At 44.8% G+C, this 26,469-nt stretch overlaps 1 protein-coding gene across 5 annotated transcripts in view; it reads right to left on the minus strand.

Annotated features, from left to right (window-relative positions):
• Window positions 1–4,955: 4,955 nt before the first annotated feature.
• POMGNT2 (protein O-linked mannose N-acetylglucosaminyltransferase 2 (beta 1,4-)) overlaps window positions 4,956–26,469 on the minus strand; it is a 34,089-nt gene continuing 12,575 nt past the window's right edge. For 4 of the 5 annotated variants that reach the window (XM_075745708.1, XM_075745705.1, XM_075745706.1 and 1 more), the window contains one exon: window positions 4,956–7,266. In XM_075745708.1, the coding sequence (XP_075601823.1) occupies window positions 5,438–7,174 (1,737 nt within the window). In that variant the 5' untranslated portion in view covers window positions 7,175–7,266 and the 3' untranslated portion in view covers window positions 4,956–5,437. Of the gene's footprint in view, window positions 7,267–15,535; window positions 15,709–26,469 lie in introns of those variants that run through there. The other variant, XM_010311093.2, reaches the window with a different exon arrangement.

Below are 26,469 nucleotides of genomic sequence, written 5' to 3' on the forward strand. Positions count from 1 at the left end.
TGAAAAATATTCCTGTCATATGATTACCTTGAGTAACACATTTAGTTGTTAGAGACTGAGGTGATGAAGCCAAAAAAGGCACTTTGCGTTATTTCTCATCAAAATCTTCTAAGAAACAGTCAGTTTTCTCCTGCAAACATATTTCCTAGGCCGTCTTTTAAAGGGTTTGGTTTTCCTTTTTACTTTCCTTCCCTCCACAGTAGCTCTTAAAAGTCCCAAATTATTGCCCTTAAGAATTATTATTTCCTCAAGAAAAGGATCTGCCCAAAAGAATCAGGGGAGAGGAGACATAAAAAACCCCCCAAAAAAACTCAATTTGAACTCTGCAAAATGAAGTATTTTGATTAAGTATCTCCCGTCACTTTTTGGAGGTGTACAACCTGCACCGGGTGACCAGTCTGGATTGCAGCTAACACGTCGCTGCCTGCCCCTACCACCCACAGGCAGCGTGTGAGAAGAAAGAAGCCAAAAGCTGCAGAAATCCATAGGGCCAGTTAAAAAAAAAAAAAAAAAAGCGCAACAATTTTGCTAAGCAAAAGCTAGTCAGTAATAATTTATGGCAGGCATGGGTTTTTCTGGATGAGGTTTAGGATTCTGCGTGCTTGTCAAGAGCTAAGCGCACCGTGTAAGTGCTGGAGCACCTTTGGCTGGTGAGAGGAGGATCAGCTGGTGGCCACCACCTGCCTCCCCTGCCCCAGAGTCCCACCAAGGCGCACCACCGGCTCTGCAGAGGGAGACCAGGAGGAACGAGTTCGCACCCATACGATGACCAGCATCCTCACTGTTTCTCACTTGGCCAGTTGGCTCAGTGCCATCTTGGTGCTCACGCAGGTGAGGGAGCAAGCTCAGGATGCACACCTCTAAGCCTTGACTCTAAGCCTTCTCCATCATGTAGAGGACAATTCCTGCCAGGAACAAGGGTTTAAAAGCCACGCAGAGGGTGCTGACAGTCTCTTGGCAGGACACAGGCTATCTCAAGAAGATTGTTAAAAGATACATATAAACCAAAAGAAATAATAGGATTTCATTGTTATTTCCCAGTGCACTAGGTTCCTGAGAAGCTGGCAAACAAGCGCTCTAGAAATTTTGTGATGTGAGCTCCCAGAGGTGATCATACCAAATGCCACCTGCCAGGCTGCTTGGAACAAGTCTCTCCACCACTCGTTAGTCCTGGTTTCTCTAGAAACCATCTGGCTTAGTCGCTTTTCAGCCCTCAATTTGTGCTACTCTAACGTGCTCTTCTGGGCTACGCCTCCAGTGCAACTGGTCTTCCACCATGCTGAGCAAGGGGTGGGCCAGTTAAGACAAGTGCCCTCCGTAAATCCCAACTCTCCACAGCCCCGGTGGCAGCACGTCCTTCTGGAGAAATGCACCTGAGCCATGTTGGAGTTGAGCCTCTTCAGAAATGTTTCTATTCTTGGATATGGTTTTTGAGGGTGAGTTGGGACTAAAAGCAACGGGAAATAACAGTAGTGCGAATTGCTCTGGCTCTCTTAAAGTCACTACTAGGTAACCATATTACCCTACAACCTGCAGCTCCTGCTCCAACACCTCATGCGTGCAAGCTGGTAAATGCTCCACTCGGTCCTTCTTCGTCCTCGTACGCGTCAGCGTGGAGCCCTCCTGCAGCAGCTGGCTGCTCTTTGCGCTTTGGCTAATTAAAATGAGATACGAAACCGCAGCCAGAGGAAATCCTCCTAGCTGATCCATCTCCGTAAGCATGGCCAAGTCCGGCAGCGGCAAGTTTGAGACCAGCTTGCCATTAGCATCCTGCACTGCCTCCAGAGGGTTTTGGATTTAATCCCGGCTATTTCTCTTCTTCCAGGACAGTGGGGCCAGACAGCGCCACAGAGCTTAATGTATTTGCTCTGGGAGCAAAAACAAATGATGCAACGGTGGAAGGTGCGAGTCCCTTGCACAACGCAACTTGTCAAAAGGAGCCCCGTAAGCTTGCGTGAGGAACAAACTGGTTTGGAAATACAGTCACCCAGCTCCAGCCCTGCCTTCCTGCCCACGCGAGAGACGCAGCCCCAGCCCCTGTGCACCGGGAGCCTGCATTCATTACAGGGTTACAGCTTAAGCAATGCCAGGCAAGCATTCCTTCTGATCAGTTAAGAAGTGGCATTGACAGCGAAAAATGCCACCAGGGTTTGTTTTTTCTTTTTTTTTTTTTCTTAAACGTGAAGGCTGGAGGCTGCGTGAGAGATATTTGTGTGAAACAACGGAAACAAACAGCCCGTGGGACAGGGGAGGATCGGGGGAGAAAAATGGAATGGGCCTACAGAGCACTGATGGCAAAGTTAGTAGAAGGAAAGAAATTTCACTATGGGAAGATACCAGCACTCCAGAGGAGTTCTTGAGGTAGTATAAATCAGCATAACGTTACTGTGCCCAATTCATGACAGCTACAGGCTGGGCACGTGCTCTCAGTGTCGCGTGCTCTGGCAGAGGAGGAAAGCTGGAGAGGGACTGGTGACAAGGGCAAGTAATGACAGGACAAGGGGTAATGGCTTTACACTAAGAGGGAAGATTTAGATTAGATATTAGGAAGAAATTCTTCACTGTGAGGGTGGTGAGGCACTGGAACAGGTTGCCCAGAGAAGTTGTGGAGACCCCATCCCTGGACATGTTCAAGGGTCAGGTTGGATGGGGCTTTGGGCAACCTGGTCTAGTGGTGGGTGTCCCTGCCCGTGGCAGGGGGGGTTGGAACTAGATGATCTTTGAGGTCCCTTCCAACCCAAACCATTCTGTGATTCTATGATTCAGGTATAGCAATGAGGCTCTGGTATAGAATGCCTATGCATTCTTACACTGGGCAGGTGTAGGAGGCAAATGCCAATATCACCGTCACAACTTCAGCGTTCAGAATCTGGAATGGAAAAATCCTTTAATTTTCTTTCCACCTCGTAAAGCACTCATAGCACCGATGAGGAACACAGAACCTGAATGCACATTTTTGGAAAGCACATTTGATTATATTCCAGAAAAAGGGAATCTCTGAATGCAAGAGATCATTTCATGCTTGAGTTAAGAGCACGGAAATCCACATATATGACACTTCATTGCTCTGCAGCCAATTTTGTTGATTAGAATAATTAGGATACAAGAAGAAAATAGTTAATGTGCTGTAACCAATCTGCAAATGTTAGAAAATCTGCAATCATATGAAACTAATTTTAAATGAAATGAGATGGTCTACAAATTACGGGCAAAGGATTGCTACCAACGGCACAGAGAAAGGCAAGCAGGAAAGCAACACACAGACTGATACCCCACCTGGGACAAACGGTGGTTAGGAGGACACAGGCACCTCACACACCCGAAGAAAATTACTTCTGAGAACTGATGCAAAATGAGTGCTAATGAAATTTCAGCCTTCTGAAGGCTCACTCAATGCCGACTTTGTAGGGTGCCAACACTACCACCCTTGCAACAGTGAGTAGGAGGATGGCCACTGGCCGCAGGGCTACCTGCAACTCCAATGGACATGGGGATGCAAGGTTGGTGCAAAACCCTGCTGTGAGTGGGAGCTAATCAGCCTGCGCTCATGTCTGTTGCCTGTTTAGGGACTTTTTTCTCACCTGAGCTCTGATGTACGTGGCATGTGATGCGCAGCCACGTGGAGACTTTGGGGCACAGCTCAGATACTCGCTTCAGCAAGAAGCTCATTTTGTCCTAAGAAAAAAAACAGCAGGAGTATTCACATGCCCCTTTAAAATATCTAGGCAAAAACAAAATATCAAAGCAAACACAGACTTTGGAATTGTTGTTCTGGTCCCCTCTATTCCCCCTTAAAATCATAAACACGTTTGAAAACAAAGTACGACATAATGAAAATGAATATACAGGAGTAACATTTGCCTGAAGGTCCAATGTTGTATTGCGGTGCTTCACTCATTTTTCAACCCTCCTGTTTCTTGTCTGATTTGTACAGCAATGTTCTTCTACCCTTCTCTCTAGAACTCGTATTATAATCCCACCTTGAGATGCTCATCTATCAGCCCATCGCTCAGAAAGCAAGCCATTTATCCTACTGTTCAAACAACCATCCAGACCTCAGGAGGACGGTGGGGACTAGGGAGGGAGAGGAGAAGGCAGCACTTGTCCTGTTGCTTTAATGGTTGTTATAAACTACGGAGGATGCTAACTTCTATGAGTGAAACTTCTTGTGCTCCTGCCCCTTTTTTCCCCTCTTCCCCAAGGCTTGTTCCTTTGAAATGGAGCTGGTTTTCAAAGACAGTGTCATTTAGGATCTCCTTCTAAAGGAGAACTGTGGAGGATCAGGTCTTAAGTAGGCAGCGCGTCACCCCAGCAATGAAGCCAGATTCTGACCTTGGGGAAAATGGGTATAAGTCTAGAATAAACTACTTCCCTGACCAGAGCAACAGAGGTGCGAGTGTCATCAGCCTGACCCCCGCCACATGCTCCCTCCAGCCCAACGCCACAGCACCCACCTACCCATCCCCTGCCTGACTCTGCTTCCTCCCACCAACATCCAGCAAAACCTGTTCCTGGAAAGCTTCCCTTTGTGACCACCTGCCTACTACGTAGCAAAGCATGTACCTGTTAGCAGCTATTAGCAACAGATTATTTTGATCGAACACCAAAAAACAAACAAAAAAAGATTTTCTTGAATGGATTGCTGTAAGTGCAATCTTGCCCCCATCACCTCTTCCAAACCATCCTCTTCCTTTCCCACAGACCTGTACATAGCTCACAAAATGAAAACAGATCTTAAACCACAGTAAATCATTTTATCCACTCCATCCCTTCTGTCTCCCATCTGCTACTCCAGCCTTTTGCTATTGGGGTGCAGTGAAATCTGATTTTAAACACAAAGCTGACACTGTAGTCTCATTCTCTTCAGCCAAAATATGATAAACAAAAAGCAACCCACATAGATAAATCTATCACAATAATGACTTTGACAGAGAATTAAAAAAAAAAAAATCAAGGAGGTTTACAGCAGTTTAATGAAGGCTCTCGTACCAAATCTTGAGCTCAAAGTTACAGTCAGAGTTATTGAAAAAAATAACTTACAATAAAAAAGCTGATGAGAATTGCCCACCTAGCCATGGAATTAACTGCGGTTTAACGCTGTGCTTAAATACTCACCACACAATAGAAACGAATTTAAATCACGACCAAGTTACACACAATTCACTTCCATTCTGTTTTCAATTACACGTATTCAGCATGTAATCTAACTTCTGGAAGTTACTCTGAAGAACACAGAGGCTTCTTTTTTTTTTTAGTTTTTTAAACACTCACTGGAAATAAATACCATTTCAAGAATACACGTGGAGTGCAATAAAACGGACACTTAGGCACTGGTACAGTCTAGTCCCCTTCAGCCCTCTACAAACTACAAGACGATAAGTTTTAAACCACAGATGGAGTGGGGAGCAGGGCAGAGCTGTACAGGTAGCACAACAGGTTATGTACTACACAAGAGCACATCTGCAAAAGGTCCCAGGAGATTTTTGTTGAAGATGCAGCGTATCCACACCAGATATATTGTGAAGGGCTTAATGTTTTCTGAGAAGGTGTGATTCTGATGGGACAATATATAAGGCATGTAAGTGTTTTCCCCTTGCTCTTGTATCCACACTTCGTATTTCACTTCTCTGACCTTCAGATACTTCAGGTTCCAGGGGATCTGCCAGGACACGGCAAGTTTAGCTTCGCTCGTGCCCTGGACAGAGGCTTGACACTTGGCATCCCTCACTTTGCCAGGGTAGAGGCTACCAGACCACTTCTGCTTCTTGGGTCTGGGCTTAGACTTCACAGTCTGCCTGATCACATGGATGAGAGAAGGGATGTTCACCTTCGTGTCCTGGTAGGCACGGAACAGCCACTCGGGGTTGCGGCAGCAAAGGTGCCGCGGCACCTCTGTGCTCTTAATGATGCGCTCTTGCTCAGCTTTGTCCAGATGAGCAATCCCGCCCTGATCCCAAGGCCTGTCTGGGTAGGTAACAGTGTCTTCCCTGTCGGTGTTCTGCCAGGCAATGTACTGCAGGTCCATGCCAGGAAGGGTTGCCAGGGTTTTGTAAGGGGTATAGTGTTCAGGGTTGATAGCATAAGGAAAGAGTTCCACCACTGTGGCACCTCTTGGCAGGAAGAGAGACATGACTAATTGGGCCCCATGCATGCTCACCAGCATGGATGCATTGCTGATCAACTGGACAATGTCAGAAAATGAATGCTCCTCCAGAGAGACGGTAATGGTTTTCATCTGAAACTCCTGAGCGAGAGCCAGGATTAGTTCTGCCTCATTTAGGATAAGTCTGTTGATTGTTCGACTGAACACTACGATGTACTCCTCACTGGAGCTTTCCTCCAAGCTGATGTTCAGCCTCTGCATCATGAATTTGGTGAACTGCCTGATCTCGTTACCAGAAACCAAGATGTTAGCCTTTGGCCCTTGTGGCTGGACAAATCCGTACTGGTACCAGGTGGTGATTTTGGACAGTCCCACGTAGGATTTGGTAAAGCAGAGGAGCCTGCCCAGGGTTTTAAGCTGCTCCCTGAGGAGCGGCTCCTTGTTACTCAGTAACTTGTAGAGGTCAAAGTGAACACCTTCACTCCACCCTTCCATGAAGAAGAGCCGTGCCTCCAGATCTAAATCGGAGAACTGCTGCATGGTGTAATAAATGGGGAGGAGGTCGTCATGAAAGATGTGCATCAGGTTGTCTGGGTTGAACCTGTTAGCGATCAGCGCCACATCAGGCACGAAGACCGGCTTTGGCATAAATTTCAGTGCAGCAGCTGGCAGCTCCACAAAGTTGAAGTACTGGGTGTTGTGATCTTCCACCGATGAGAGGTCGAGCAGAGCCGGCTGGAACCTCCGGGAGCCCAGGTTGGGCAGCATGACGGAGGAGTTGCTGTGAAAGTAGACAAACTCCTCAGCCTCGGTAGAGTAGCAGAGGGACTCAAAGCGGCAGATGCGGTCAGTGTGCATCCTGCCAGTGCACACCATCCTGGTACCGTCCTCCACCAGTGCTTGAAGAGCTGCATGGTAGTCAATCTGAACCTGAGAGAGTTCCTGAGACTGACGCGTGAGGACCAACTCCTCTTCGACCATGAAGACATGCTCTCGCAGTTTGATGTATTTCCACAGCACAGCAGCGAGGGCAGACACAAGCAGGGCATTAAACACAGCTGCTATGTTCATTCTGTAGTTAGATCCTAGCAAGATGACAGGTGGGGAATGCACTGGAGAGGGAACACATCATTAACACTCCTTGACATGGTGAGGACAAAGACCTGTGGAAAATAAAACAAGAAAGGAACCATTTAAACATCAGATTTACAGCTCTGCCATAAATCACATTTTATGGACTATTCAAGAGAATTTAGGCTTTGTTTCAGTAATTTTTCCCCCTTCCAAGGAATGAGGGACAAGAAGAAAAGAGTGACAACACACTATTCAAAACTGTAAAAAAAAAAAAAGCAAACAGAACTGGGAGCTGCTCTACAGGAAGGCTTCCTCTCCCATTTTCATTTCTACCCTTTTGGAGAAGAAAAAGTAAAAGAGTTTGAGGATGAGCTCTGTGAAGCTTTGTCAGAAAAAATGGTATGTTCCCTGGAATTTTGACTCACTCTGCTTTTTGCAGACCACTCCAACAGTGAGAGAAGAGAGAGCACTCCAATCACTGGGCCACTCGCACAGGACTTGGGAGACCTCGTTGCTTCTCTTGATCTGCCATAGGCCTTTTGCACGGCTGCAAGTGCCCAACTCTGCCTTTTGCCTTTACTGTGCAGATAATGATAGTACAAGGAGTATTGCCAAGTATAGATTTTGCTACACTCCATTCCAATATGAAATGTGAACTGGTAAACATACCATTCAATTTAATTTTAATGGGGGATGGGGGGAGGACTTGCAGGTCTACAGAGTGCCCTGTGGGAGACTCTCAAGTCACTCAGTCATTTCTTTGGCTGCAATCTGGGATCAAAGGCTAGGAGCTGCCATCGTCTTCCAAAAGAAATATTGGCATAGGAGAGAGGAAAGCTCCACTCCTTATGTGAGGGACTGATTTTTCATTAAAGCAATCAAACCTTCATTTAGTGAGAGTCTGAATTGCACAACCAATTCTTATACAAATGGGAAGGTAACACATTTGAAGTGTTTCTACTGTTGGTGTTTTCCCATTCCAACCTGAGAATCTCTTCTGTGCTGCTCCAAGGCTTTCCTGTTTCTTTTTCTGTTATGGGAGAGGTCCTGCCACTGTTTTCTTTCTATGTAGAAACACTACTGGCTTATATCAGAGTATCGATTATATTTTCAACTGTGAACTTCAATTGAGATATTGATTCACCTACAGTATTTATGGGCTCCAATTTTCATTATGCATCAAGGTTCACTGCTAGTCAGGCTGTAAATGATTGCAGCCGTGACTCATGGGGAACTATAGGAAGGGGAATTTCTGATTGGTATATACCTGATTAGACTGTTTCTAACTGCAGTTTTTAAAGGTAGCAATTTAAACTCTCTTTGATGAAAATTTGGAGGGAGGGGAAAAAAAGAAATGTCTCAAGCACATGCTCTCACATCCCAAGCAATAGTCCCTTAGCATTTTAACCCAGAGATGCTTGTTCTTATATGCCAGAGTGGAGGAAGACAGCAAAGCATGTTTAGGACCAATGTAAACACTTTCTCCACTGTCAAGGGAGTTCTTTAGAAAAGAGACATTGCAGCTTAAAAACGCAATCCTGCAATCTGTTTCATGTAGCTTGGAATCGAAGAGAGAATCATTCATGGAATTCAATGAAGTTAGGAGGGATCCCTACAGCTTGTGAGATTCCAACAGCGTGCGGGATCCCTGTCTTAGAAGAAACTGAAGGTACGTGGGAGACCGAATAATGTCAAAGAAACCAGCGCTAGCTGTAAGCCACACAGATTCAGAGGTGGTCCATGGGGATTTGAGCAACAAATTCATTTCAATTTCAGAGCAGCTCTGGTTACTCAAATGGAACAGAAATGAAGTCCACCTCCTTTGGCAAGTGGTCTGAAAAACTGCCTCATTTAGTAACTCCCTAAAAGCAAGCAGCAAATTAAAAAGGTGTTGTTTTGATTTCAACCATGGAAAAGGAAATGGGAAGGGACCCAGAGTGGTCATCTAATTACCAGGGCAGGACTAGCTCTCCGTAAACCACTCCCACAAGATGTTTATCTATCTCATTCTTAATATTCATCGATCTCTTCAGTCAGTCTCTAGCAATAATGGCATGAAGGACTGTCATAAACTCTTTCCTAACACTCATCCTTTGTTTCCACGACAGCAATTTAAACCTGGTCTTGACCCAGGTGCCACAGATATCCTGCACAGACGAACGATGGCTGTCACATCACCTCTCAATCTTTCCTTCTCTACTCTTAACAGGGGATGACTGCTGCCCCTGATGGCTTTGTGACTCTCAACCATGGCTGTTCTATGGACAACCTTGAATGGAAACCCACCGGGGGCAGCGGTATATCACTCCATTAGGCTCTGCTAATGCAACTAAACCAGTTTTCAGGAAAATAAATTACTGATGGGGACGTATCTTAAGTTATTTTGTTAGTACCAGATTTCCAAAGCTCCATTTTACTTCTGTGCTATCTTTAAAAGACATCTAATGATATCAACCAACTCTCCACATAACCTCTCCACTACAGACCTCTGATCTTGTGAGCACGGTTCTAAATGACTTCAGCAGCATCAGCATAGAAAGGACCAAGCCCAAGCAGCCACGTGCAAAGCCTGCTAGCCAGTATGTGAAGGAGACCTTTAACAATCACGTCCTCTGCCACAAGCACACACTTCAGATGAAGGCTAGTCTGTGGGCATTGTGAAAGTTAACTACTGCAGGTGAGAAGAACAAAGCACCTACAAGTTCAATGCAGTCAACGCAAGTTGCAAGAACTTGGCAGAGGAGAAAACCACACGGCCTTTTTACTATTCCAGTACGGCAGGGAGAGTGTGTACGTGTGGGTGTTTCAAAGGCATCAGAAGCCAGCAGTCCATAAAAATACCACTGATACCACCTGCATTTCACAAGTGTCTCGGGGTGGAGAGCTCCACCAACCATTACAAACCCCTTGAGCCGAACAGGCCTCCTTGGAAACAGCCTGCTCTAATGTTTCACCCCCGACTGATTTATTCTCTCCCCTCCAGCCCCAAGGGAAGGGCTTAAGAGGCACTTCAGAGATGCAGCCTGATGGATGCGGCCGATGTTTGGAGGTTAGCAATTTTCATTTCAGACTCTGCTACAGCAATACCCACTAAATGGCTACAAATGAACAACTCAGCTTTTTAATAAAATCACCTGCAAGGCCCTCCTCTACCTCTTCCCTCACTGCAGCTCTTTCACTTCCCTGCACTTAGCTGAAGTGAGTGTATATGCTTTAGCCAACCAGGTGTCAGGAATGAATGTTAAAAGCTAGCAATGCTAAAGGAATCCATCTTCATTCCTGTTCCTCACGGCCAGTTCTTAAATCCTGGTTCATGCTGCTTGGCGAAAAGCTGCTTTTGATGGAAGTGAACAAGGGGATGTGGACAGGAAGGGGTGTCACAGGCAGAATTGAAAAGAGAATTTCACAGGTACTTGGGGAACAGTCTTGACTCTTTGCCTGTTTTCCCACATTTTATCATCCACCTTTTTTTTTAATCTGACACTTTCAGTGAACACAGACCTTAAAGAACTAAAATCTTTGGTCCTTCAGGGAGTGACAGAACATAAATAGTAACAAAATGTCCCACTGTTTGCTTTTACATACCTAGGAGAGGCTGTACCCCTGGAGGGGGTAAAGGCAAGCAATCACTCCCCACTTTCCCTGGTTCCTCAGTCCCCCAAGCTGAGATCAGTCATTAAGTGCTGTCAGCAGCAGTTGTCCTAGGATGGGAAACCTCCCCAGGAGGCAGTGGGTAACTCTGAAATAGGTGAAAGCATTTAGTCTTCCACCTGAAGAGAGCAGCTTCACAATAAAAGAAACTTTCATTACTAAATCTCCCTCACAAAATGGGTCTAAAGCTGCCACTCCCCTCCCATGCTGTCATCGGAGAACACCTTAAGAACTTAAAAGCACTTGTAGAAGTGGCAGGCCAGACACACTGCTACTTTCCTTAAGAGCAGAGTCCTCTGTGCTGTTTCTTTCTACATATAGGTCAGCATCTAGGCTGTTTGCACCCCCAGTTACCCACAGACTATCCCCCCCGCCAATTCGTATCACACTCATCCACACTCTCTCTTCCCAGTGACGCTGGGATAACCACAGCTTTGCCCCATGTGAACAATAAGTCCCAGTTACCAAGGAAATTGCATGGACTGACTTTTTTTTTTTTTTAACTCTCTGCTTTGAAATGCTAAAGCACCATCCTTCAGCAGCAGAAGATACGACGGCTGATACACCAGAGCCTAGCCGGAAGAGACATGCACGTAAAAGCCGCACAGAGCTTCTCACTGCCAAGCTGGCAGAGGGCAATGATGCCCCATGGCAGGGGACAAGATGTGCCCTTGAGGACTCCCGACAGGGGCGGGCTGCAGGAGAGAAGCAGGAGTGAGAAAGGGAGACAGAAGTGGCAGATTTCCCAGGCATCAGGACAGCTGAGTTACAGCGCCGCACGGTCCAAGATGGGGAGCTCAACAAACACATCTGCATAGGGGCAGCTCAGGACTCTGCAAGGGAAATAAGAGCGTGTCCTGAGGCTTGCCGCTCAGCCACAATGGATGCCACTCCAGAGGCTAAGAGGCTGTGGGAGGGACTCTATTTTTAGCCAGCTCAGCTCATCTTTGGTCTTTTTCTAAAAGAGATCACAGGCATGAAGAGCTTACCCCATTCTCTTCGTCCACCCCTGCTCACTTAGCAAAAAGGTCACAGCTTCATCCTCTCAGCCCAGCTACTGCTTCTCTAACTAGCACTGGCTACTGGTGAGCAGGTAAAGCCTTCAGGAGCATGCATCTGATGTGTTCAGCAGGCACCTCTGGCAGAGACCTCAAGCATCTTGCAGGTCCATAGTACTCTGTTAGAAGTTAGGAGACAGTAGCACCTTCTCCCTGTTATCTGCTGGTCATCCAATGTTATAAACACCCTCAGGAAAGTGAGAAAGCAACAGGAAGCATAGATGGGGAAACTGTTCTTCATCTCTTGTTAACATGTAGAGGAGATCAGAGTGGGTGGGATGGGAGAGATGAATTTCTACTAATAGACAGTTGGCATAAAGGACTGTTTGGATTCATTTAAGGGACGAGTTCTGTTGTTCTTTTTTTAATTACGAAGCTAGGGTATGATGAATCACTACTTTAAAGCTATTAATACGATGGACAATGTTTTAAAGCTCTTCTCCATTTAAAGTTACGATCTAGGTAAGAAATTAGGAGAAAAGCTACAAAGCCCACACAACAAAAAACAAGACAGACACAAATATACGTTACTAAGACCCCCAGAGGAACAAAACAAGAGCTTGATGAGGGAGAACAACGGTCACTGGAGTGAACAGCACATCTAAACAGGGTCCTGCAGGTATTAACAAAATTAGAAGTGCCATTTTTGTCTATGTAGGCCTTGCCAAGCTTTTGTTACCAACTTTCCAAACCAATGTTCAGTTTTCCAGAGCTACAGCAGGCTAAAAAAGCCCTCACAAAATGGAAAAAAAGCACAAAGGACGCACATTTCCAGAGAGCATCACCACTCTGAGCACAGAGAGAATGCCTCTACATGGAGGCCAACTTGGGCTCGGCCCAGCTGACCAGCTCCCTGCAGAGCCTGCCAGTCATGGCAGCAGTGCCCAAGCAGAACTGTCTCTCCAGTTCCCACAAACACGTCACAACTGGAAGCAGACTGGGGCTGCTCCTGCCACAGGACAAGGAAGGAGTCAGTGCAGAGCCGCATGGGCAGGAAATGGGCAGGGGACCCTGACCCCTCTTGTAACGGCAACACAGTGGGAGGGGTGGGAGCAGATATTCCCCCCCCAGGACATTTTCCCCATTAGTACTCCCTACCCCAGGATCTATCTTGTACTAGACTGGCTTTCCAGGACCGCTACAGGAAAAGAAAAGCGTGCAAACACAGCATTTCACACTCCCTCTGCAAAATGTCTTCTGTTCTTTCTCCCATCCCTGATGCAAGAGGCTTAGCTAAGGATGCAGTATATGTAAGACATGCAGTTTTAAATACCTACTTCATTCACGCTCAAAGCAGAAGTTGCTAGAAGGCAACTTTCCCAATTGGAAGGAGGGGGAGTTAGGATTCGGCAGCCAAGAATCGGCTTTTATTCTCATCTCTGTCACAGATTCCCACAGAACTACAAGAAAGTCAATCCCTGCAGCCCAAAAGGCTGTTATCATCTCATTCACTGTATTTATTTAATGAGATACATATATCTTTCAAAGTACATATCACATTAAAGAAAGGATGATACGTTGAATGATTGATACACTGGAACATTTTCTTTGTAAAAAGCAGCCAAGTGTAGAATTGATGACTTTTTAAACAGGAAAAGAGCAGATTCTTGGAGGGAGCAAACCCATCAGTTAAAGATACAAATATCATTAATGAAGCCTGATACAAAGAGGGTATATGAAAAATAAGAATACTTTAAGTCTGTAGACTCAAGTAGAATTTTAAAAATAGAACTTTATTCAGAAAAAATAAAATCAAAATATAACAATACATTTTTAAAAAACAACCATCTCTCAAAAACCTTAGGTATCTGTAGACAGTTGTGAACAGAATTAGGTTTATCTTCAGTTTTTATGGTTTAGCATAAATAAGGAATAGAAGGCAAAACTGTAAATCTTTCTATACAAGACAGCAGCCAAGGAGACTGAGGCTCTGTTCAATGGTCCCTACTGCAAATGTACCTTCAATATGAACAGGAGAACACTGGTGGCTACTGGACACCTACCAGTTGTGCTTATGGACAGAAAATCTAAGTTTTCTTCCATTTTATTTCAGAGTCAGAGAGTTGGGACAGGAATGATCCAACCTGACTTTCATGTTGACTAGCAGCCATTAATTTAATATTCGTTGATACTGCTGTCTTGATCTACAAAAGAACAGGTTAAAAAAAACCCCAAAACTAAGCAGTCAATGCATATCAGCAAGCCACAAAACTGAGCTAAAAGCATGATATTAAAAAGAATATTTTTTGGGCTTTCAAGGTCCACATTTCCAAGATTTCTTCTCCATACAGAATGACATGGAGTATGAAATCCTTTCCTCAAACAAAAAGTGACCCTGATCTTCAGAAAATTCCACTAAATAAGATGCATTTCTGATAAACAAGCTTGAGGTGGGAGATGTAAGAAAAATGAGCTAAAATAGAAACACACACCCCCCAACTATTTCTCTCAGCCCTCAAGTCTTCACCTTCCAAAAGTCCCAAGCCCAAAGATGAAAACTCAAGGTACTCAAAATAACCACAGCTAGACAGAGGGGGAAGCTTAACAGACAGTTCATTCCAGCTGATCTTTGTTCACCCAAGTATCCCATTGAAACTTACCAGGTTATATTGGCATTAACAGCACGGTCATATGAGTAAAAAACCTCTCCTTTTGCCTGGTGTCTTGCTGTTAGTCTGTAAGCAAGATACCTTTCTCAGAAACAAAAATGTGTCAGAGAGCAGCAGGTTTATCTTACTTCAGTGGTCTACCTAAAGCAGAGTGGGGGTGGCTGAAGGGAAAATTTACTAATGCTGCAAAAGTGAATTTAAAAGAATACGATGTGAAATCCCAAAGCACTGAACAAGATGAGCTTCAGCCACTCCAACTATGCCTTTGGGCTTTAGCTGCCATTTGTTATTCTCTGTATTTTATCTATCCTTTCTTTCTCTCTTTTCTGACGGGAAGAGTACCTGTGTTATTTGGATACTGGGACTGGTGCTTAGCAGCGTTTACAGCCTGAGCTCTCCCTGCTTCCCATCAGCATGGTGCCTGATGCCACTCCTGTGTGCTGCAAATTCTAAGCAGGAGACGAATTTGTTCGGAGCACAGCGCGGCCAATAAGAACAGCGAAAATCCCTCCTTGGTTACCACATTAGCATGTTTTTAGGGGAGGGTAAAAAAAAAAAAAAAAAAAGTAATCCCAAAGCAGCACCTGTCCTGTAAGAAATACGTTTCTGAAAACCTACAGAATTTAGTTCAGATCAAAGATGTTTTCCCTATGAGACTTTTGTTTAAAAATGATAAAGAAAACCACCAGTCAAACAAAGAGGGACTACAAAGACCTAGGATTACAAATGAACTAGTGACCTCCTTCCCACACATGCACAGCCATAGAGGAGAGATTCAGTGTGAAGTTGCGGGGGGGGAGCAAGGAGACAGCATCAAAAAACATGCTAACCTCCCCCCCCACCCCTTGCCCCCCCAAAGTCACTGCAGCCAGGAGTGCCAACAAAACTGAATTCAAAGCCGTATGTGATCAGCACAGCAAACAGAGCACAGTTACAATAACACCCAGCAAAGCAACACAGTAATTCAGAGCATCTGCAACCTTTTTCATCTTGGAAGTACTATCACTGGTAGATTAGTGTTTCAGCACATGCATGCATACCTGGTGTTGCTAAATAAAAGGAAATGCTATCCGGTGCCTCTCTTTCACAGGAGAAAGTAAAAAGAAGACACCTTAAAGCTACGCTTTGCAGGGGAACGAACACTCTCCGGTCCTCTTCTTTCCCCACCATAAAGAAAAAGAAAAAACCGTATCTAACAGCTCTGAGCACAGTAACCCATGCACCATCTGCAGACTGAACTACCTTTCTCCCCCAGGTCTGAGCATGCTCTGTCTGTCGGCAGTGTCCTATCGCTCCAGCTGGCTCACCTCAATTTGTTAGCCTCCCAGAGGTCAGCCTTGCATGCAGGATGATTTGCTGCAGTATTCCTGCAAATCCCCAAAGGGCGGCCACACTGAAACAAACACCATCGTGCCGTTTCACAAAGCTGAGCGTGTCTTGGGAGACAGACAGCAAACTGGTTTGGGAGGGTTAGGTATTATTAAAGCCTACTACTCCAAACATTTCACACAAAAGAACAAAACAATAGGAGAGAAAGGAAAAAAAATGCCCCTTGCAAGAGGATGTGAAAGCCATTCCGGCGTGCTTTCTAGCAATTCCCTCAGCACCAGGGAAGCGATTTCCCAGCTGTGATGGTCAGCAAATGGCTTAGTATTGAATAAGGCTATGAGTGCCCTCCTTCAGAGATCCAGGGAATCATATTTGCAAAATGAAGTTATCTTTTACAGTGGAAACAGTAATTGCTAAATACAAAGGCACAAAAATGAGCCAGGGCTTATAAGAGAGCATCTTACTGGGTGCAAGCTGAAGGTCGTGAAGGCGAAAGCGTCTTACACCAATCTTCTCAGCAGAGCTTGAACCTGCGGGGCCTGAGCAGCTTCTTGAAGATGAAAAACTAGGCAGTACTGACTGGTAACATTTCAGGTCCTAATTTTGCAACTGGATCTACATGCGGGATCAGAAGAGCAGCCCAGTGCTGCCCACAGCACTCACCAAAAGGCTCATGGCAGGAAAGTCACACTGCTAAACACAGGTGAGACTATGACAGTTATTAGGAGTGAAATCCCAGCCCTGTAGGGACATACTTGCAGAGACATCACAAGGAAACATATGAGGCTCACTGCAAATGTGTTGTTCGTATATTTGCAGGACACATTTTGTTGATTATCTGGGAGGCTTTTTCCCTTTAAGTGAGAGCTAACAGGTGAAAAAAGAATGATGAAAAGAAGGAAAAGTTCTTTAACACCCACATGTACACACATGTCTATACGGATATTCTCAGATGAAGAGCAACCATTTTATACAAGGAAAAACAGGAAAGCATCCTTAGGCTTTTGCTCATGGCAGGAATTAGCCTCAGTATCAAAATGAAGAAGTTCAAATGGCTCAGAATTTAAATAAATGCAATTAGGTAAGATATGGGGTATTCAAGACTCTTAACTAAGAGACTCTGGCAGCTACAAGGGTTAGCATGTCACCTAAACTCTCACTCTAAACATGCATCACAGGCAAGCTGACATCCCCAGCATCTTACCCTCCCCAAATCATGCTGGAAGTGATCTAAGGGAGGGGATAAATGGATTTACAGCATCTGTGGTGGTTCACTGCACTATGGAGTCATGCTGCCTGGGCTGGTTACTGTTGACCAAGTCTGCAACCACTCTGTCCAAGGACACCCCCTGCTTACTGCGGGACCCCGGCCCCAAGAAACCTTCTATTGCCATGCAAGAAGGCAAAGGACCCCTGCCAAAGTAATCTGTGGCAAGTGACAGGGTGAAGCATTTGCAGGGCAGTGAGGGGTGAGACACTTTGAATCACAGTAGCAACAGAGCACAATACCAAGTACTGCAATACCCTACAACTTTCAGGGCAAGGATCCACCAGCATTTCAAGTTATTACAGGTGATGGGTCCCTCATTCACCATCAAGTACCCTGACCTTTCTGAAGTCAGAACGCCTTCCTGGGGGAGGCCACTGCCTCAAAACAAGCATGTCCCTCATCCAGTTTCTCCTGCCTCCTGCGGCAGAAGCAGCACTTTCTCCAATATAAGATGAAAACAGGATAGTCCTGAGGCAGAGATCTGGCAGAACTGGGAGGCACAGAGCAGCCCCAGGAATATCACGACTTGTCCCTTGAAGGACACAAGACTGCTAGCCTGAATACAGCCATCGTCAAATCTGAGAAATGTGGGTGTCACTCAGCATCACACATGCTTAAAAACATGGTAATACCACGGAATTTATAACTTTGGGTTTCTGACTGCTAGTTAAAAGCCAAATACAGAAGAAAAATAAGCCGAAAGAAACAAAGAATAAATCCAAATAACATTCTGCAAAATCGACAAAAGGTTCTTGACAAAGCTAGACCTTAAAAAACGAGCCTGTCAACATGATGAATAAACACAACTGTTGTATCTACTAAACTAGGGCATCACAGAAGTAAAACAGACATTTTCTCATCTCCTGCTCTGGACTGCTGCTTTTACACTTCTGCCTTTTTGGTACAGAACAAGCAAAATGGTTCTGGCCCACTTGGAAACATTAAAAACCACTAGGATTGACAGGACAAGGTACCATCTATTTCAGTATCCTCCTTTCCAGTTCTGTGCCACCTCTTCCCACCAACTCAAGGTGGACTTTCACAGCATGAGCCTATGCCTGTCCTGAGAGGATCTCAAAGGAACACTGATCAGTCACAGCTGCTTGGGGGAAATAAATAAAAAGAGCAAATAGACGAGATCCCCTCTTCAGCAGGTGCTGGACTAAGTATATCCAGAGTCACTCTTCTCTTTTAGCTTATCTTGTTGCCCTCTTGCCCCTCTGAACGCAAAGGTGCTGTCTCAGGTGGAACAAGTCAGATGTACTTCCTCTGAAATTTGAAAGTTGAGGAGTGGAGTTAGATTTGTAGCTGACTTCACTTGAGAAAACACTTCTTGACTTTGTGTTTTCCGCCCTTCAGAAAGCTCCGCTGCATGACCTAGCTTCCACTGATGCTAACAGGAGCCTTTCCACTGACTCCACAGACTTTCAGCTCCAGTTAGGGACTTTATCAGTGGGACCCCTAATAATTCAGAGATACCGTGCTGGGCTCCTTATCTTAGCGAACCTTTGATTTTAATGAAGAAAGTACACACTGCTCTTCTATTTATGAATAAGCGTCTTCTCTACCCCTGGAAGGAGGTAGACACATAGGTTTCACAGGTACAATTGATCATATCACACGGAGTTGGATAGTTTAATCCCAGTCCTGAAGAGGGTCCTATTGTCAATCTGCCACACCACAAAGTAACTGAACAAACCAACATCATTAAAGGAGGGGAAAAATCATAATCAAATAAATCCAACAACTCTGAAATAGTAACTGTCTATTATTACCGCATCATAAGGCACTAAGTGTGGCAGCTCCAAATTCTTCTCAAACAGTCAGCACCACCAGCCTACTGCAAGTCAGTGAAGTTTGAATAGGTTGTCTTGGCTCAGAACTAAGAGTTTGATAAATATTTAATACCTCTCATAAAGTTGCAGCCTCCAAAAACAGCACCACAAAAGAAAAACAGTTAACATTTCTGGAACTCCTAAAAAGCAGTACAGCACAAACAAAACCCATCCAAAGAAGTCTGAATAGATCACTCTTGGTTTAGGACTGACAAAGAGCAGGTGAATCATTATTTACTGAATCTTTGCTTTGCACGTATATGTTGCAGGGGTGCCTGCATCACTCGAGTCACAGCATTTATTATAGTCCCAGAAGTATGCTCTATAAGAAATTGTTCTTCCTGTAGTGCTTTTCAACCAAAAGCGCATCTCAGTTTGAGAGCACAAAAAATTTCATGCCTGAACTGACAAAAAACGTCCTTGTATTGATAAATACATAAGGAGACAAAGGAAGCATTAGGTTTCTGGACACCAAGATTGGGACTCCACACACAGAGGATGGCATTTTGATTCTGCAGAAGGTAACATTAAAACTGGTATCAAAAGGACCAGGACTTCAGCCAAATATTGAAAATTCCTAATCAAGAACACACTTTGACAGGGAAAAAGGTGTTTTTTGAAGAGTATCTCAGTGGCCAAACCCGACTTTGCTCTACTGCTTCAAGCATGGCACAATCCCAGGCTTAAGAGATGCAGGATGCAAGTTTTACATAAATACTAGGTTTATAAAGGTGTAAGTATGATCAAACACATTTTACTCACACACACACTTAGGTTACATGTCTCTACATGAACCCGACAAATTCATAGATATGTATTCTCCTCCACAGATATGTGCATATTTTATACATATAAAATATATACATGCTATGGAAAAGCACACTAGCTATCTGAATTTGTCATATGCTAAACAATCCCTCCATCCCCATTACGAACCACCCTAGCTGCACTGCAGGGACATACTGGCCTGCTCCTGCAGCTGTACGCAATGTGTGTTCAGATGAATGGAGAGTCACTTGCTAGTTCCCAAGGCAGGAGATGGCTTCGGTAGCTGTTCTGACTCAAGCTAGGTGTCATTTCTGCTCTTTCAGGTTCCCATTTTGTCATCAGTAATGACAAGTCAGCAGGGTGACACAGATAAACCAATTCCCTCTCCTACAGCTATGGCAACTGCATACCTGCCAATGTGCCATCAGAGATAATTCGTGCTCGTAAGAGCAGCTTGGTAAGTAAATGATGTTCGCCTAGACTGACATGAGAAACCAAGGGTAAAACATTGCCTGCAAGACCCCTGGGTATTGCTCGTGACCTCACCATGGTGTTTCCCACAGCCCACTACTTGTTAACTATTTTTGCCTAGGTGGCAGTAAGATCACCTGCCCTCCCTCAGATGACACCTTAATATTAGGCCTTTATCTCCACCACCTGACAAACACATCTCCCATTTTACAGATGAAAAGACTGAAACCACCAAAGGAATCTGGGTTGGACACACCACACCAGCAGCCACAAATATGGTAGCAGCTTCCTGTGAAAAACCCATCAATCAAACCCTCTTGTGGACCCCAAGGTTGTATTCATCTCCACAGGCTCCAGGGCTGAAGACAGGAGCCAGGGCCTCCAAGATCACAGGGGAGTTTAAACATGATAAAGGACAGGGAGGATTATCAGCTCTGTCACTGTTGCTCTGAAAGAGATGCTGGTGGAGCAGCCATAAGCCTGACATGCTCTGCTCCCAGCACACCTTCCTTTCATCTTCAATACCCATCTACACTTGCTGTGCAGAGGGCTGTGGGGCCTCCTGCATGCCTGGGAAATCCCCTGAAGCCACAACTTCAGGCTAAAGTTAGAGGCCTTGTCAGCACAGACTTGTCCTGAGAAGGGTGGAGTAAAAGGAAGACAGTCCCTTTTTCCTGTGTATTGAGGCAAACAGGGTAGTCATAACCATCAAGTCTCACAGATATCTTAGGAAATTAAGATGCTAATACCACAGCAAAATACAGCTGTTGAAAGGAAAATCATCCTTTAATGTGAACATCATAGGGGCATCAAGGTATGTAAAAAGAGAAAAAACAGAAATGCAAAACTTGCATTTTAGGCTAAACAATGGAACTGTCAGGCACTTTGATGGATCTGTAGGGGTGAAGGGCTTACAAGTGTGTGGAAGTATCTGAAAGACAGGGCTTAAGATGTCCAAGCATTTCACTGCTTCCACTGGATTATGCACCCGTTTGCAAGTGGGCTGCAGTTGTTCCAGAACTGATGAGAACATCTCAGTTCACAAGCAGGATTACAGCAGGTCTGGTCCCTGCAGCTGCCTTTGCCCTAAGCTTCCGCTTTGTGCTTTCCTAAAAGCCCTGGAGAACCAAAACGTACAAACCAAAGTCCTAGTACTTCATGGAAAGAACACCACAAGGAGGCAGCAGCAGCGCCTACAATCTTGATCAAAACAGCAGTTTCGATCCAAGCTGGAGCGTGTGCTTCAATTAGCCAGTCTCTGACAAATGCCCAGAGATGCCTAAAACAGCAGCATGACAGGAATGTAGTTCAGAGCCAAGGTAAAGGAGAATCTAAATCAAATCAAGGGAAATAAAAAGGTTTACTGCCATTTTGAGTCCCAAAATTGCAAACAGATTGGTTTACCACGAATGCCCCCTTCAGCCACACCTGTACACCACAGCCTCACATCTTAAAGGGATGAAGCCAGCATATAACCCAACCATATTCATATCATAGTAGCATAATATTAACAACTGACAGGTGCACAGTATTATGCATATAATATATACGCATATAGTATATATGCATCCCAGAGTCCTGAGGGAATTGGCTGATGTAGTTGCCAAGCCACTCTCCATGATATCCCTGGTGAGTGGAAAAAGGAAAACATTGCATTTTTAAAAAGAGTAGAAAAGAGGACCCTGGGAACTACCAACCTTTCAGCCTCACCTCTGTGCCTGGGAAGATCATGGAACAGATCCTTCTAGAAGCTATGCGAAGGCACATGGAGGACGGGGAGGTGAATCAAGACAGCCAGCACAGCTTCACCAAGGGCAAGTCCTGCCTGACCAACCTAGTGGCCTTCTGTGATGGAGTAACTACACCAGTGGACCAGGGAAAAGCTACGGATGTCATCTACCTGCCCTTCTGTAAGACCTTTGACTTGGTCCCCCACAACATCCTTCTCTAAATTGGAGAGATACGGATTTGATGGATAGACTGTTCAATGGATGAGGAACTGGTTGGATGGTCGCATACAGACAGTAGTGGTCAATGATTCAATGTCCAGATGGAGATCAGTGACAAGTGATGTCCCTTGGGGGACCATATTGGGACCAGTACTTTTTAATAGCCTCATCAGTGACATAGACAGTGGGATCGAGTGCACCCTCAGCAAGTTTGCAGAAGACACCAAGCTGAGTCGTGTGGTTGACACACCTGAGGGATGGGATGCCATCCAGAGGGACCTGGACAAGCTCGAGAAGTGGGCCCATGTGAACCTCAGGAGCCTGAACAAGGCCAAGTGCAAGGTCCTGTACATGGGTCAGGGCAATCCTCAGTATGAATACAGGCTGGGGGATGAAGAGATTGAGAGCAGCCCTGCCAAGAAGACTTGGGGGTACTGGTGGATGAAAAGCTGGACATGGGCTGACAATGTGCGCCCACAGCCCAGAAGACCAACCATATCCTGGGCTGCATCAAAAGAAGTGTGACCAGCAGGTTGAGGAAGGTGATTCTGCCCTTCTACTCAGCTCTCATGAGACCCCACCTGGAGTACTGCATCCAGCTCTGGGGTCCTCAGCACAGGAGAGACATGGACCTGTTGGAACGCGTCCAGAGGAGGGCCACAAAAATGATCAGAAGGCTGGAGCACTTCTCCTGTGAAGACAGGCTGAGAGAGTTGGGGTGGTTCAGCCTGGAGAAGAGAAGACCCCAGTGAGATCTTATTGCAGCCTTCCAATACTTAAAAGATGCTTATAAGAAAGGTGGGGACAGACTTTTTAGTATGGCCTGTTGTGACAGGACAAGGGGTAATGGTTTTAATTTAAAGAATGGTAGATTTAGACTAGATGTAAGGAAGAAATTATTTGCAGTGAGCGTGGTAACACTGGAACATGTTACCCAGAGAGGTGGTAGATGTCCCATCCCTGGACACATTCAAGGTCAGGTTGGACAGGGCTCTGAGGAACCTGATCTAGTTGAAGATGTCCCTGCTCACTGCAGGGGGGTGGACTAGACGACCCTTAAAGGTCCCTTCCAAGCCAAACTATTCTGTGATTCTATGATTACTGGATAGCCCCTGCCTCTAGTGTAACCACTTAGACTGATGCTAATGGAGCACAAAACATCTGTGTTCTGGGTTGGCAGCATATCCCAGGGGTGCTAATATTCACATGGAAATTTAGAACAGAGTATAAGGTCTCATGAATCATCTAAAATAACTTCTACTGGAGCAGAAAAGAGGATGTCTCCTGACAGCATAAGCCATACGGCTGAAAAATGTCTGCTGGCCAATTTAAATACTTCTTTAAAAGTGTTTTTCAATTAGTACTTAAATACCCTACTCTGATTTTCCTGGTGAAAAAGAACAATTCTTACCTTGTCTCTCATCTGATTACAGTATCATCAGAGGGGCCACCAGAGCAGTAGTAACACATGGCTGTGGGCCAGGCATTTACTGTTTCAAATGTTGCTCTGAGGGCTACTGCTGCTACTGACAGGGGGAAGAGAAGAAAGCTATATGAATCATCTTTCTCAGCTTCAATGTGAGCCACTACAAGCAACAGGGAAAGTGTGATGGATACACTGAGTTACTTGTACAAAACCATTCCAACTCCTTCAGGTGTCATATGCAACAATTTACAGTTCAATAGCTAGGAAGAACTTCTTCGTGCCCTTGGCAGCTTGAAAATTCATGGAAGGACTATTGAATCTAGGCATATTTATCAAGGACACAGCAGCAAGAGGAAGAGGTTCAAGCCTGACTTGAGTTGTTGGGTTTTTTTTTTTTAATAAGAGTTGCTGTTATATTTATTTGAATAGCAATAAAAAATAATGTGGTTAATTTTTTGCCCCATAAACACCCCCACTAAATCAATGCATCATTTCCCTACAGCCCTCCTTCTCACCCCACCTCTGTGGAGGTTACAACACCCCCATAAACAGCTGATATGACATTTAAGACACACACGAAGGTGAAAGTTTCAGAGAAAAAGCAGAAACTGTCTGTTGGGAGAAAACATCTGCAAACCTAATGACATAATTGCCATTCACTGGTGGCCCTTTGATGATGGGAGATTCCTTATTCAACCCTGCCACAGCAGCTCATTCTGTTCCCTTCCTTCCTACTGGCAAGATCTGCTGCCTCTGTTGAGTCAAATGCTGAGTCAAGTATTTGGCAATGAGAATCTCTTCAAATAACTGAAGTGTAACCCGACTGTCACCGAGAGAAGAGCAACATCAGTCTGATAAACCAGCTGCTGTTTAAAGCAGCTCCACTTAAAAACATCTGCCCCCGTTCATTATGTACAGCTCTGGATCCTTGTGCAGATATTGGCATAGCCAAGAAGAGAGTGGTCTTTCAGCTATTTTCAGCTTTACACAGTATTTAAAGACATCAAGGGCACTGCAGGCAACATCTGACATCAAGATGTGCTTTCCCCCCCTCTAGACTTCTGCCAGCATTGCTGCCAATGCAGCCATTCCCCACAAGAAGCCACCTAGCCATTATGAAAGCCCTGCAGCATTACCCAAGCACCTACCAAGGGAAGGTTGGAGCAAGTCTGAACCCTCTCACTCGCAAAGAATTCCCAAGATGAGCCATAGTAAAAACATATGTGCTGTCACACACATCATCCTCGAAGAGGAAGGTTCTTGTGACCTTAGAGAAAACACAAGACTAAAATATACATCTATATTGGCCATTGGCAGTGAGAGCCATCTCAAGTCTGGAGGGGTCAGAGATGGAGGACACACATCATCCCAGGCAGAACCTTCCTGCCTTGGCTCATCCAACTCCACCCTCTCCATGGCAAAACAATGTGCTTATAATCCGTCCTGGAGGCTGACAGGAACAGTCTGCTGAGGTAGCCAATCCTTCTTCCCAGGCAAAGGGATTAAAGCTACAGCCACAGAAAGCTCCTCTTGCAACTGTGAAGACTCAAATGTGCACCTGTATTAATGCAGCAAGTATCTGAAAGGAGAAAGCACCCAAGTCAGAGCCTGAGGACTGACTGGAAAAGAGCTATCTTGCTAAGTGACTTAAGGTTACACAAAATAACCACCATTTATTTATCATCAAGGTGATGAAATATACTAAAATAAAAATTAAAATACAGTAAAATAAAAACCTCTTCTCTAATTTGCTTGAACATATTTAATGCTTAATGACAAGTATGTACCTAAGAGCCCCGTGTTCCAATAGGACAAAGACTTGCACATAAATTAAGCAAGAACTAGAGAACTTTCTGTATAATAACTTGACTTTGTGACCTCTGTGCTAAATATATATAGGTATATAATACATATGTATGACTACTACAAAATTAATATAAAAGATTACAATTAGTATATAGACTATAAATTGCTCTTAAGTTTATCATCTTTTAAAGCAGGTATTAATCAGTGGCTCTATAAATTTAAAGAAATTCATTTCGAGAAGCTGATAGCTTCCCAGCTTTAGTTTTATACCTTTGACACAACCGTAACACAGTCCGAAGCCAAGAAGCTGCAAAGCCATATACAAATGTGTGTGAAGCTGTCCCAGATTACCTTACAGGAGAAGGGAAGAGGAGAGCAACTCCAGTCTCATTTTCTATTAACTCTCAGGTCTCTCCACGAACATGAGTAATAACTTAAGTAGTAAAGAACAAACAGCCAGAAGCAAGGAGCAGGGGTAAGAACAAATCATTAAAAAGTGATAAGCACCAAGGGCCCTAACTTAGCTGAAGGCAGTAAAAATGCACACCCACAGGAAACCACCTCATGTCTCCTTAAAATGAATCTGGCCATATAGTTTTAGTGCTGAGTAAGTGACTGCCTCAGTGTGACACCAGAGTGTCTATTAGAAAGGACAGTATTTCATCTATGTGCTTAGAGGTCTGATAACCTATTTTCCCAGGTGCGTGCCTCTCTCCTCCTAAAAGAGAAACTTACACAGCAAACTAATCTTTGTGCACCTTTTTATTTTCCATCCCTCCTCCTCTTCCCTCCCTCCACTCCTCCCATCTATTATGAAAGATAACTGGGAAAATATTGAAATAAAAATTGAAATAAATCCACAACAGCAGAACAGCCTGAGTCTGGTTTGGCTCACACAAGTGAGCTTACGATATGGTGAGTCAGCGCAAAAAAAAAAAAAAAGAGGTCATGAAACTGGCATCACACACCTTTCCAGAGAGGGCTTTTTGTCCACACAGGTGTGGGTGCAAGGCTCATCTGCCTGGGGAGCAAACACTGGAAACTGATCTTGCCAGTGCAAAGGGACTTCAATTCACAAACCATCAACATCCCATTCAATTTACATTACAGGTGGCCAGGT

The sequence above is a fragment of the Balearica regulorum genome, chromosome 2 (assembly GCF_011004875.1).
Source record: "Balearica regulorum gibbericeps isolate bBalReg1 chromosome 2, bBalReg1.pri, whole genome shotgun sequence".
Taxonomy (NCBI): domain Eukaryota; kingdom Metazoa; phylum Chordata; class Aves; order Gruiformes; family Gruidae; genus Balearica; species Balearica regulorum.